This window comes from Dermatophagoides pteronyssinus, unplaced genomic scaffold (assembly GCF_027571235.1).
Source record: "Dermatophagoides pteronyssinus isolate colony J.1.1.1.1 unplaced genomic scaffold, Derpt_VIB-CSIC_2022.12 sq0022, whole genome shotgun sequence".
In the NCBI taxonomy this organism is placed as follows: Eukaryota; Metazoa; Arthropoda; class Arachnida; order Sarcoptiformes; family Pyroglyphidae; genus Dermatophagoides; species Dermatophagoides pteronyssinus.
Genome location: NW_027461546.1, coordinates 202,898 through 216,878, shown reverse-complemented (window position 1 = coordinate 216,878; position 13,981 = coordinate 202,898). Strand labels below are relative to the sequence as shown.

At 27.9% G+C, this 13,981-nt stretch overlaps 1 protein-coding gene across 1 annotated transcript; it reads left to right on the top strand.

Moving 5' to 3' along the window:
- The first annotated feature begins 12,391 nt into the window (after positions 1–12,391).
- Positions 12,392–13,932, top strand: Stip1 (Stress-induced phosphoprotein 1). The gene is made up of 4 exons (XM_027345596.2): positions 12,392–12,638; positions 12,694–13,303; positions 13,359–13,620; positions 13,678–13,932. The coding sequence occupies exons 1-4, from the start codon at positions 12,606–12,608 to the stop codon at positions 13,748–13,750; spliced, it is 978 nt and encodes a 325-aa protein (XP_027201397.1). The 5' UTR covers positions 12,392–12,605; the 3' UTR covers positions 13,751–13,932.
- The last annotated feature ends 49 nt before the right edge of the window (positions 13,933–13,981 follow it).

Sequence of the window (13,981 nt, the reverse complement as noted above, 5' to 3'; positions counted from 1 at the left end):
TTCATTCGTTTCTCATTTCATCTTGACATCGTAACACAATGACACACACACTCAACAAAAACAACAACAACGATGATGATGATGTCAAGATGTTTTTCAAACTGTCTCTGATCGAAATGATAATGAAAATCCATTTTCTTGAGTGTTTTTTTTTTTCGTTCGTTTGTTTGTTTGTAATTTTACTTTTTTTTATTGGCAGTATTGTTTTTCAATGTTTTTTTTTTAAAAAAAAACTTTTTGAAACATGAAATTTTTCCTTTAAAGCTAATTTGGCATTCATTTTTGTTTTGTTTTGAAAATTATTTCATTTCAGTTGTTATCGATCGATCGATCGATTGATTGATTTGTTGTTGTTATAGAATTTTTCCCTGATTATAATTAAATTTATTCATTCGATTTTTTCGCCTTATAAACAACTTCGAATATTTCCAATTCCAAATTATTAACACATGAGTGCTCGCGTGGGGTATATTTCTACCCCAGATTATACAAAAAAATTTTCTAAGTTCGAAATCGCTTAATGTTAAATCAATGGTGGGGTGAAAAAATACCCCACGCGAGCACTGGCGTTAGGATTTGATGCGCGAGCACTGATGTGTTAAATATTTTCCTTGATTTTTTTTCGATAAAAGTTATCGATCCAACGAAAACTATTGTTTTTCTCTTTCTCTCTCATTTTTTGTATGTGAAAGTGTGATGTTCATTTGCTATATGCGATACCGTAATTTGGAAAGAGCAAAATATTTCTCCATTCTAATTATTATTTGATTAGGAAAAAGCAAAAAATTTCCTGCTTTGGAAACAACAAAAACAAAAGAATTTCCGTATGAAATGATGAGGTTTTTCTTTCCGGGCCTAATGAATCAACCAAGAAAAAAATTGCTTTGATGATGCTAAGCATGTTTCTGTGTTGTGCTGTGCTACATAATAATATTATTCTGGTAAATGAAACGAGCTAATTAAAAGCCAATTTTGTAATGGGTATAGTGTTTGGTGTATTTGAAAATGTATAGAAAAAATCATTGAAATTGTTGAATTGTTGTTGTTGAAGATTGAAAAACACACACACAGAACGATAACGATAATGAGAAACAAAATTTTCAAAAAAAACATCAAGAGTTGAATGAACATTTCTCTCCTATTACCAATTGTGGTTCAAAATAGTCAAGATTATTTGCTGCTTTTGTTTTTGCTTTTTTTTTGAAGATGGATAGGCAAGATAAATCTATCTCGCTCTGTTTTTTTCCGTTTCTTTTCGATCCAATTTACGAAACAAATAAAACAAACAAGCAAATAGAATCCAAGAACAATTCATTTTTCTCGTTTTTTTTGGAGTTTCAGAAGAACCCAAAGCAAATTAAAAGGCTAATTTAACACAACAACGACGAAAAACAATGGGGAAAAACAACAGTAACGATGAATTTCGTTTGATGATGAACATCTAACAGATAACCTCGAACTAACTAACTAGCTGAACAACAAGAATCGAAATAGATATCGCCATCATCATTATGTCGATATATGTAGAAATCATTAAAAATCGAATGAAAAATTTCATCATCAAAGAGAGCACAAAATATGAAAAAACAAAAGTGAAAATGAACAAAACGAAAGGAAAATAATCTGAAATTAATTTTCGCAATGACATGTCCGGTTCATATAATATTTGCTTGTCTCTCTGTGTTGGTGTTTCGTATACCCAAATCGGAAATTGTTTATTTTTGCTTTCGGTTTTCGGTTCAGATTAAGATCTTTTGATCGTAATCGTCAAAGAAATTAGAGAAAAAAAGGTCGATTTTTTTTTCGTTCATTACTGTTTTCTTTCTTATTTTTTCGTATTCTTATTTCGTAATTCTTGATTTTTTTCCGGTTCGTTTCACATTCATTTTCGTTGTTGTTTTTCGGGTATTGTTTGTCCAATAATAATAATAATAACCGAATGACTAATTTATATTTATTATCCCTATATGCGCATAGGATCATATAGGGATCAAAAAACAACAGAAAAAGCAGAAAAACAAAACAAACCTTGACACTTCATAATTTACCATTTTTGTTTTGTTTTTCTCTCTCTCTTTTGGTAATTTTTCTTGGCTTTCTCTCATTTGCCATTATAATACATCTAATATATCCAAAACATCAAATGATAATCTTATTTTCTTCTTATTTTTTTCTGGATGATTCTTTTGTTTGCAAAAAAATTCTTTATATGCATAAATCTTATGCAACATGGGAAAACAACAGACAGCCGACCATATAATGAATGAAATTCTGTGAAATATAAGCAAGAGCCAAATTGGATTTTCTCGTTTCAGTTCGGTTCGATTCGATTCGGTTTTTTGTGAGTTTTAATAACCAAAAGGCGAAAAAGTAGAAGAAAAAATCCAGTAACTATGATGGTGATGAATTCTGTTATTATTATCATCCTGCAAAAAAAACGAAAAACTAAACTAACTAATTTTGTTTTCAAATTGCCAATCAAATGGCAAAACGTTGATGATAATAATTTTTTTATTCTCGCTCAAGACTTGATGATGAGAAATTGAATGAAGAAAAATTGTTAATTCATAGCCTCTGGATATCTTTATTGATTCAGTTTTTTTAAAACATCAAAATTTTTTAATGAGAAACATCTGTTTACCTTGTGAAATGACCAGCATTTTGATCGTTAAAAAAAATATTGTTGTTGACAATCATCATTGTTTAATGTGGAAAAAAACGATTATTTCTTTTATTATTCTGGATCGATTCAAAAAAGACAAAAGATAACAAAAAATAAGCACATTAGACATTAATATTGATAAATAATGAAAATCTTTCTTTCTTTCTTTCGTTGAAACTATCGAATGATGATCGATCTATCTATGTTTTTGCTAGATTTTCTGGAAAGCCTGTCAAAAATTCTGTTATTATTCATTCAACTAAAACCCAGTGTGCAGAGAAGAGAATTTAGATTTTTTGCAGACTAAAACAACAACAACAATAACCGGATAAAATGCAAACAATGATAATATTAATGAGCATCATTTCTTGAAGAGAAAAGAAAAGATGAAAATGATAATATCATCATCATTATCATCAAAAGAAAGAGAAAGAAAAACAACGATGCATTGCATTTTTTTTTTTGCTTGAAACGATCAATAATGTCATTCATCAGGTTTTGTCTGTTATTGTCAGGTTTTTTTTTCACTCACCAACATCCAAGATGTAGGAAAAGAATTCAGGAAAAAAATCTTGAATGAAAAGAAAAATATTCTATCTTTTCGCATAAACATAATAACAAGAAAATACAGAATAATAATTATTCTTTGAACTTTAGTTTCATTCATTCAGTTACCCCATTCATTCATTCATTAAACTGAATTTTTCTTGCAAAATAGTTATTATTACAATGATGATAATAATGATGATCATATGAAGCTTAAGGAATTGTCGATCCAAAGGAAAACCTTTGGCAAATGTGGAAAGAGAATTTTTTTTTGAACATCTAAGCAAATTTTGTTATATTTGAGGAAAGCATTCGTCGATGCATATTATCAACTTTTTTTCTTCTTCTACTTTGTTTGATAACCATATATACTGACCATTATATGGATTATGTTGATAAAAATCATTATTTCTATTTGTGAAATGCTTTGATCAGCAAAAAATTTTTGTTATTTCGTTTGGTTTTAGATCGATCGGTTGGTTATCCTTAATTGATCGATTTTTTTTTCGGGCCAGAATTTTTCTGGATGAAAACATCGGTTTTGAATATTGATGTGTTGTCGATACGAATTTTGACTTTTTTTTTCGCTACACACAGCGTTCAACAATGTTGAAAAAGTTTTTTTTTCAAAAAAAAGAAAAATTTCAAATTGATTTTGATACTGGGGATGACTTTGACGTTCGTTTGTTTGTTTGCCCTCGGTAAAAAGATAATTGAATTTTAATTAAACTCATCATTCTCATCATTGACATTACGCTGTTGTTTTTTTCCCGATTAATTATGTATCTTTTGCTCAATCGATTTTTCCATTCATTCTTGCTTTTTAAACAACGTCAAATTAGCCCGAAAAAAAATATCAAACTCATTTAATGTTGGCAAATGAAAGTCTTTCACCCAGAAAAAATTTATCTAAATTTAAATAAACCAAAATTGGTTCAATTTTAAAATTTGAAGAAAAACAAATGTTTTCAGTTTGTCCATTCTCTATCTACACCACCCTGTAAACAAATATAATTAAATTATCCGATTTTTTTTTCTTGTTTTTCATTTACCGAATCAGCTGTGTACTACAAATGTTTTCTCTTCTCTTTTGGCTATTGTTTGATGATGATGATCAATCAATCAATCAATCAATCAATCCATTTGGGATATACATTTTTTTTTGAAAAGAAATTTTGTTTTTTTTTGTTTCTACGTAATCCTATTATGACAACAACAACAACCAAAAATGTTCAATTCGGTTATTTTAGGTTTTTATTTCTCTCAATGATCAGAACAAAAGCAACCAAAAATGAACTTGAATTTTGAAGAGAAAAAAAAATTGAAAATTTAATTATCTTTTTTTGACTGCTACCGCCTTCCTACATCATCATCATCATTTGATAAAATTTTTTTTTGAAAAATGAACCGAATTAAATCGATTCATGTGTGTGTGTGTTTGTTTTTCTTCATTTCTATTTTTATCCGAAACAACAACAAAAAAAAAAATAATTTCAGTCAATTTACGTCAGTCAGTCAAGTTGAAAAAAGTTACAGAAAAAACAGAGAAAAAACTTGACTTGAAAATTTAATGCAGTTTTTCTTCACTTCACTTCTTACTTTCCATTTCAAAAATTGACCAAAGAAAATCCAATCGATCGTTGATCGAGAAAAAAAAATGAAAAGTCCATCATCATCAACAACATCATCTTAGAAATGTTTCTGAACAAGGATTTATATCGAATTCAATAAATTTTTTGAAACGACGACTACGACGAATAGAATTCAAAGATAAATCACCAGGAAAAGATAACCGATCATCATCGGGCTATCGAAATATAAAATATTTATTTTTTTTTGTTCTGACAGTTTTTGTTGTTGTCGTTTAAATAATTCCTTCAGTTTTGTTGCCGGTCAGATTATTTTTCCTTCTGAAAAAAAATGTTTTGCATTTATAAAAAAGATCGACTTTCTTTTCCAGAAAGATTCTTCCGATCAGCAACAAGATAATCGATCATTTTTCCACTTTCGAGTCACCAGAATGGTCCATCCATTCATTCATGAAGAAGATTATAAAAAAAATCTTTAAGAATCTGTTTTTAAAATTCTTGCTTCTTTCGATTTTTGTCGCCGAGAATAGAAAAACAAAAACAAAATCTTCACTTTACGATTGTCAACTTAACGATTGTCATTTTTTGTTCGTTTTGTTCGTTTTTCTTTGAAAAACTGACTTCAACAATACAAAAACAATTGATATGCAAATTTCTGGTTGTTGTTGTTTTTTACACTGCAAACAAAAATCTGATTCTGTAAGTAGGTTTCGGCAAACATTTTTGACTTTGGAATAACGATGATGATGATTAGAATTGTAAATTTTTTTCAAACTTAAATTCAATGTTGTCGCTGCTTATCATCATCATTATTATTGATGTGATGGTGATGACCTTTCAAATGTTGTGTTTCATTCTCTATATTGACAATGATTGATTTGTTTTGTTTGCTTTTGTGATTTTCTTATTGATTATTAGCATATTTTGTGTGTGTTTGTGTGTAAACATGACATTCAATCATCCATTCTTCTGTATTTGAAAAATTTCAACAACAAAAAAAATTCTTGAAATGCAAAAATGGAATCGTCGTCGTCATCCTCGTCCTCGTGTAACGGTGAAAAATAACACTAATGTTGTTTTTTTTTATTTTTTGGGAAAAAAAAAGAAACATTTATTTCGCATCATTGTTTGATGGATTTAATGGTTACCACGTAATATGATGATGATGGTTTAATGGGATATTCCTTTTTTTTTTCTAAATGTTTTTTTCGCTTTTCGATAATAATGATTATGTAATATGATACCTTGATTTTACAAATATTTATGCTATAACAGAAGCTTTATGTTGAGGAAGAAAAAAAAACGGAAACCATTTCATTTAAAATATTCTTCTGTCGGTTTTTTAGGTGGATTTTTCTTCTTGTTCTGGGTAGATTCCAAATTGAAAAAATTGTGAAATGAGATAAAATGTATGATACAATCAATTAGGCAATCATCATGTTCAGCGATGCTTCGATACACATTGATTTTTACTATTTCAAATCGACAAAATATATATGTTTTTTTTTTGTTTTTGGTTCGGATTTTTTCGGATAGATAATTATATTAGAATGATTAGAATCACAAATGATGATTATGATACGATATTTCCTTTCATTTCCTCTTTTCTATTTTGGATGTGAATTATTATTTGCCAAGGTTATTCTTGATTCTTTACATCCATAAAGTTGGTTTTGCCTATATCAATTCTGTAATAGAAAAGCAACTACGAATAGCAAAATTCTTTCTCGTTTCCTATAACCTAATATAATCAACAAACGAACGAACGAACGGAAAAAAATTTGATAATATTATGTCTTTGTGCATTCGCTCGTTCGTTTGGTGGTGGATAAAAGCCAAAGGCAAATCAAATGAATTCAGATAATGATGATGCTAGAGAATCTGCCAAACTTATTCAGAAATCCAATCTAACTGACTGAATTTGTTTTTGTTTTTTGTTTGTTTGTAACTGAATAATGAATGAGAATTGTGTAAAGAAAAAGGGAACGGAAACAAGCAAATTGAATTGAATGCAAAACAAAAAACCAAAAGAAAAACATACCGGAAATCAATCAACCATAACAAAAACAACAACAAAAAACATTGAAATAATTTTTCGGAAACTGACTGATGATATGAACAACTGAAAAATCACCATTGAAAAAATTTTCAAAATGCTTTAACCACAACAGAAGAAAATCTAACGAATTTTCAATATATGTTTTCTAAATATTTATTGGTCATTTGTTGATAATGATGTTTTTGTTTTTGTTTATCAAATTCTCTCTATGTTAATAAAAGTTTTCTGTCTGATATAAACCTTACTAGAATCAATGTGAATCCCATTTGGATTCTACTTTGGATCAATTTTTTTGGCTGTAAAGATTCCCCCCACCAAAATATAATGATGGTAAATGATGATGGTTAGTGTGATCACACACACACACAAACAAATCCTTAGTGTATAATGTGTATAATAGCTATTGGATATTTTCAATCAATGATGATATTTATATTGATTAACCAAAACAGCAAAAACAAAACGAAAACAGCGAAAAATATAGAATATATACAGAATAATGAACAAAACTAATTAACTAATTAATCAGATAGAATCATATGATGTTGATGATGATGAGAATTTGAAACACAACGAAAAACCGAATAATGAAAATGATTGGGAAGAAATTTGTATGTAAAAATGATATCGATATTGACTGATTGACAATTTTTTCGTTTGTTTTGTTGTTAACAATGAAAATTGAGATTCAGAAACAGAATTTCTAATTCAATGATGATGATGATGATAATGAAAACAAAGAAATTTGCATTTGAATTGAATCCATCAGCCCAGAATGTTTGATTGCTTTTTTTTCATCATGATAATTTGAATTGAAAATAATCTCTTTTTTTTTGTTCGGGCTAATTTGAATTTTGTTGCAAAAGATTCAAAGCAAAACAAAACAATAATAATCTACCTGAATGAACCAAATTGAAAGAAAAAAAAAATCCAACTAACTAACTAAATGAAAACATTTTTCCGGAAAAATGAACAATCGAAATCTATCAAACAAACAAACACAATCGATTGTTCGTTTCTTTAGTTTGGTTTGCATTGAAAAAAAAGGAATGCATTTCCACAAGCAACATTATATATTAAAATTATGGATAACATCTGGCAACATTATTATTATTATTATTATTTGAATGCTGTTTAGATTTTGCAAAACTGAGAATAAAAGAAATGAAAACGATCAACCCAAAAAATATCAATCAAAAGGTGAAATTTTGGTATGGTTCCTACACATATGTTTCCACATTTTTTTTTCTTTTATCTTTGAAATTTTCATTGTAATTTTTTTTGCTGAAAAGGTAAGCTAAAATTATATTTTGGAATTTGCAAAAAAAATTCCAAACAACCAACCAAACAAAAATGATGAATTGCAGCATTCAAAAACATTTTTTGGTTGTGGTTTTTTTACCGTTTTTTTTCCACAGTTATATTGAATTCAAAACAAAACAAAAACAAAACCGAAAAAAATATTGCCTAGAAATTAATCTTGATTCAGTGGTTGATTCTGTTTCGATTCTGGTTTATTATTATTATTATTATTATTATTATCAAATTCAATATTCGTGATTGATTAGAATCATATTGATGTTAGTGGTTAGTGGTGTGTGACTAGCATTATTGAATTTTTTTTCCTTTTTTCAAAATAAGGTAGTCATTTTGTTTGTTTTCTCTCTTTCATTGTGTTTGTGTACATTCATCATTCTTTTTCATTGAATGTTTTTGGCAAAAAGAATTTTTTTTTAACAAAAACCAAAAAACAAAACATTTATTCAACATGATTTCCCATATGGTCGATTTATTTCCGAAAAAAAACAAAACAAATAGGAATTTCTCCACAAATAGTGTGTGTGGTGGACTTTATTTGAACCAAAAAACAAAATGAATTGAATTTGAAAACCAAACCAAACAAAAAAAAAGTAAATTCACATTAGATTTGAAAGAGAGAAACATTCCGATAAAGTTTTTCAGTTTTGTTTTGTTTTGCAAGAAAATTAATAAATGATGAAGAAAGAAATTCTACCCTATATATAGGAATATAATTGTTTTCTCTCTTACAACACCATAGCTACTGATAATATACCTGGTGCTGCTGGTTGAATAACAATCAAAGTTTGTTTGTTTGTTTCTGTGTTATTTTCTGTGTTATTCACTAGCGAAAATTGATCGAATCCGGTTTCAGGTGAAATATAAATGAACTCCAAACAAAAAATTCCCAAAGAATAAAAAAACACACAGTGTTGTGTGTGCGTGTGTGTTAATGAATGATTTATTGTTTGACAAGCATTTTTCGATGTAAAATTCAAAAAAAAAAGAAAACGTTTACTTTTGTTCATTTGGATTGTAATTTACAAAATAAATTAATCAATAATGAATGATGTTTATGTGATGGACGACTATATTGACTTTTTTTTCCCTGGCGAAAAAAAAATACCAGAATCCAAAATTAAAGAAGAAAATATTCTGTATCACACAGGTAATATTCCGATTTTTGTTGACATTCATTCATTCATTCATTTACTTTATTTTTATTTGAAAATGGATTTTCTCTCCTGTTATTTTCTCGTTCGGTTGTCGAAATTAGATTTTTTATCCATCAACAACAAATTGGAAATCTATTTCATTTTCATTTTCAAAGATGATAATCATATTTTTGTTGATGGTTCAAATTCCAAAATTGCAAATCAAATTCCATGTTGATTTGCAAATTTTTTTATTACATTTGGTTGATTCCAAATATCTTCAAAAGAAAAATGTACAAACAAAATCAACTTGTTTTTTTCGCGAAAAGAAAGAAACAAATTTCATTTCACTTTTTCCATTTCTTGTTCAATATTTTGTTATTATGAAATTGAATTATTTTGTTGGAAAAATGAATGTAAATTGTATGGATATGCACACAACAAAAAACAGAAAATCTTTAAACATTCAATTTCTATCATTTTCTGATTATGATCAATCATCATTTTGCCAACAACACCATAGGCTAATCTTAAAAAAATATCCAATAAACAACAAAAACAAACGAAAAAAAGATTTAATCCATCTTGCATCAGCTTGCAAATCAATTCATTTAGAATCTATTTTAGATCGATCGATGTATCGATTAATTCATGTCGCTCTCTGTCGTTTATTTTGTTTATCGAAAATAATAAAATATCTTCTGGCTGTCAGAAATTATCACAGGGAATATAAAAAAACATACAAACACCAGATCATACCAGGAAAACACAGAACATGATAATAATTTATCAACGGGAAAATTGTTTTCTGGAAACATTCATTTTTTTTGTTCAATGTTTTCTGTTGTTGTTGTTGTTGTTCTATGTAAGATGTTTGCCTTTGTTCTTATATGAATCCTATCCTTATTCTTAACGCGTTCGCTACCGGAGATTTCGAAAAACACATAGAACTACAGCAAATAAACGACGCATATATGCGTCGCTGGTAGCGAACGCGTTAATATTAAATCAGAAATCAAATTAAAATCCATAGATTTTCTTCTTTTTTTAAGACGAAGAAAAAAATATAAATAAATCTTTTCGATAAACAAAACAATGTTCAATTTGGTCAACAACAACAAAGTAGTAGTGATGGTCATTAACACAAAGATCGATCGATCGATCGATTTATTTATTTGTTAAATCTCATAAATCATTTACAATATCCCATATCAATATTATTCATTTAAGATTTAAGACAAGCAAAATGAAATCTGGATTTTTCCTTTAGCACTACACTTACTTATGGATTTATTACAGTGTTTGTTTGTTTTATTTGTGGATCATCAAGCGAAAATAACAACAGCAAAAAACATATTTCGATAATGGAAAAAAAACCATATTGATTTTCAAATTCCGGTCAATTTCTGGTTTCCCCTTTTCTTCCCAAAAGAAAAAAAATTCCAAATATGGAATCCATGATGAATTCATTTCCAAAAGAAAAAAAATGAACAGAATTTGATGGTGATTATTGAAATTTTGAAAAATAATCATTTTTTGTTTGTTGTTGTTATATAATTTTTTTTTCGTTATTTCAAATCCGATTATGAAAAATGGTAAACGAATCAACGAAAAAATGAAAATAATATTCATAATAATCAGATTATGTAACATTTTTTCTTCATTAAATTTAATTTTGTTGTTGAAATTTTCAACATCAACATAGAAAAAACATACATATTGTCAAGCAATCATCAATTTCTCCATGTTGAAATCATCATTAAAATTATTTATTTATATTTTGCCTGAAGAATTTCTATTTGAAGCAGGCAAATTCTACACAAACACACACAGACAATCAAAAAGCCATTATTCTTGGAACATGATGTTCATTCACATTTTTTTCATTTGATTCTATAGCAAAACAAACGATTTTGAATTTGATTTTTTTTCTTCATCGGTCCAGCTACCCAGAAAAAACACGTTTCATTTTTTTTTTTGTAAAATAATGAAAAATGATTCGGCCAATCGTTGATGGAAAATTTAAGGATCGGATTTCTATCATCACGTATGGCTATTATGAAGAATATTTTTTTTTTTTTTGCATTTCAAATCGATTCAGAGAGAGAGAGAGAGAGAGTTAGCATCCCCCTTAACCATTTTTTTTCTTTCAATGAACGTGCCAAAACAAACAAACAAAATGTTCAATACCGTAATGGTCAATATTTTTGTTTTTCATTTTCAAATATCGATTCTATTCGACCGAAAAGAATTTTTGAAAAAAAATTCTAATATTTTTCTTTGATCGAACCATTTGCTTATGGGACTGCTTTTTCACTTCACTTCATTTCACTTCAATTCTTAGTTTACATTCATATTTTTGTTGATATGATTATCGTCATAAGAATTTCATAAGAATCATAATCATCAATGGTCGAATAACAACAACAACAAAATATAATAATATCATATTCAAGAATGTAAGTGTTGCTGATTATCTTCGTTTTTATTATTATAGATTTTCTTGGTTGAATGTTGTTTATAGAGTGGATGATGATTGCCAATATACGATGGATATTTTATTTTATTTTTCATTTTTATATATGAATTGGATTCACGTTTTTTTTCTTCTCGGGATTCAATTCCCGTTAGGAATTTGTTTGTTCGTTCGTTCGTTCGTCGGTTATTATGGCCACAAATTGCAATTTATTTATCTTTTTCGTTTTGGTTCGAAACGAAATTCCATTCTTCATTCGAATGCCTAAAAAAAGAAAGAATATCATTATTATTTATATCATCATTCGTTGTTGTTGTTTTTTTTATCATTTTTATCATTCACAGATGATGAAATCGATACAAACAACATGAATCGTTTTTTATTTAAATTATTATTTTCGTTTGCATTCAAATTCCATTTGGTTTTATCATTTCTTTTTTTTTTTTTTTTTTGGAAAAAAATGATGAATTTTAAATTTTTTTATGTAAACGTATAAACATGTTTTGTTTTGTTTTTTAAAAAACTTGCAACGTATGAAAAGAGATATTTAAATTACATCTGTATTTTGGCTGGTAAATTCTGGAATTTTCTTTGACAAACACACATTTCATGCGTTCTTTTTTGTTCAATGATTTTTAGCGGATCGAATAAAGAACAGAAAAAACGACATTTGTTTGTTTGACAAGCTTAAAAGTAGACATTTTTTTCGTCAATTGGTGATTTTAAATCAAATTAAATCTCGAATTGAATATTGTCATTTCGATCTCAACAAATAATTTTTTTTTTCGTGTTTGTGGTAACAAATTTTACAACAACAACAATGACTACCGTTTCGGATGAAAATAAAGCTCAGGTAAATGTCATTTGATTAATAATATTCAAATTAAGAATTCTTTTATCTTTTTTAGGCTTTAGCTGCCAAAAATCAAGGCAATGATCTATATAAACAACGAAAATTTGATGAAGCATTAGCCTGTTATGAAAAAGCAATTGAATTGGATCCAACTGATATTACATTTTTGAATAATAAAGCAGCCGTTTATTTTGAACAAGGTAATTATGATGAAGCAATTAAACAATGTGAAAAAGCAATCGAAATTGGTCGAGAAAATCGTGCCGATTTTAAATTGATTGCTAAAGCATATTCACGAATGGCCAGTTGTTATCAACGTAAAGAACAATATGTTGATGCACGAACATTTTTTCAAAAATCATTAACCGAACATCGTACACCGGAAACATTATCAAAATTAAGTGAAGTGGAAAAAATTATTAAAGAAAAAGAACGTAAAGAATATATTGATCCGGATAAATCATTGGAAGAGAAAAATTTGGGTAATGAAATGTTTAAAAAAGGTGATTATCCTGCCGCTGTAAAACATTATACCGAAGCTATTAAACGAAATCCGGATGATGCAAAACTTTATAGTAATCGTGCTGCATGTTATCAGAAACTTACCGAATTTAATTTGGCATTAAAAGATTGTGAAGAATGTATTCGTCTTGATCCAAATTTTGGTAAGTGGTTTTTTTTGAAAGATTCTATTTAATTTCAATTCTATCTCCATAATAGTCAAAGGTTATATTCGAAAAGGTTATGCTTTGTTGGCAACAAAAGAATTTACAAAAGCACAGGCTGCTTTTCAAAAAGCATTAGAAATTGATGAAAACAATAAAGAAGCAATCGATGGTTATCGTAGATGTTGCACATCATCAACACCTGAAGATATGCGTAAACAAGCAATGGCTGATCCTGAAGTTCAAAGTATATTAGCCGATCCAGCTATGCGTATGATATTGGAACAAATGCAAAATGATCCAAAAGCATTACATGAGTAAGTTATTCATCTGTTGATTATTATTATCTCTATTCTAATCTCATTTTGTTTCAGACATTTAAAAGATCCAGAAATTTCAAGCAAAATTTTCAAATTGATTGAAAGTGGATTGATTTCGGTTCGTTAACAACAGCAACAACAACTCATCAAATTTTTTATTCGGATTCTTTCAATACACCAGTTTGGATTTAGATTTTTGGATTTTTCATCTCAAAAAATGAAAATTCGAAAATTTTTATGTTAAATTTTTATTTACAACAAACAAACTGAAAAAGAAAAAGAAATAAAATTTATTTTAAAAAAATCAAATTAATCAATGAAATCGAACCATATTTTTCTCTGGAAAAAAATTCATTAT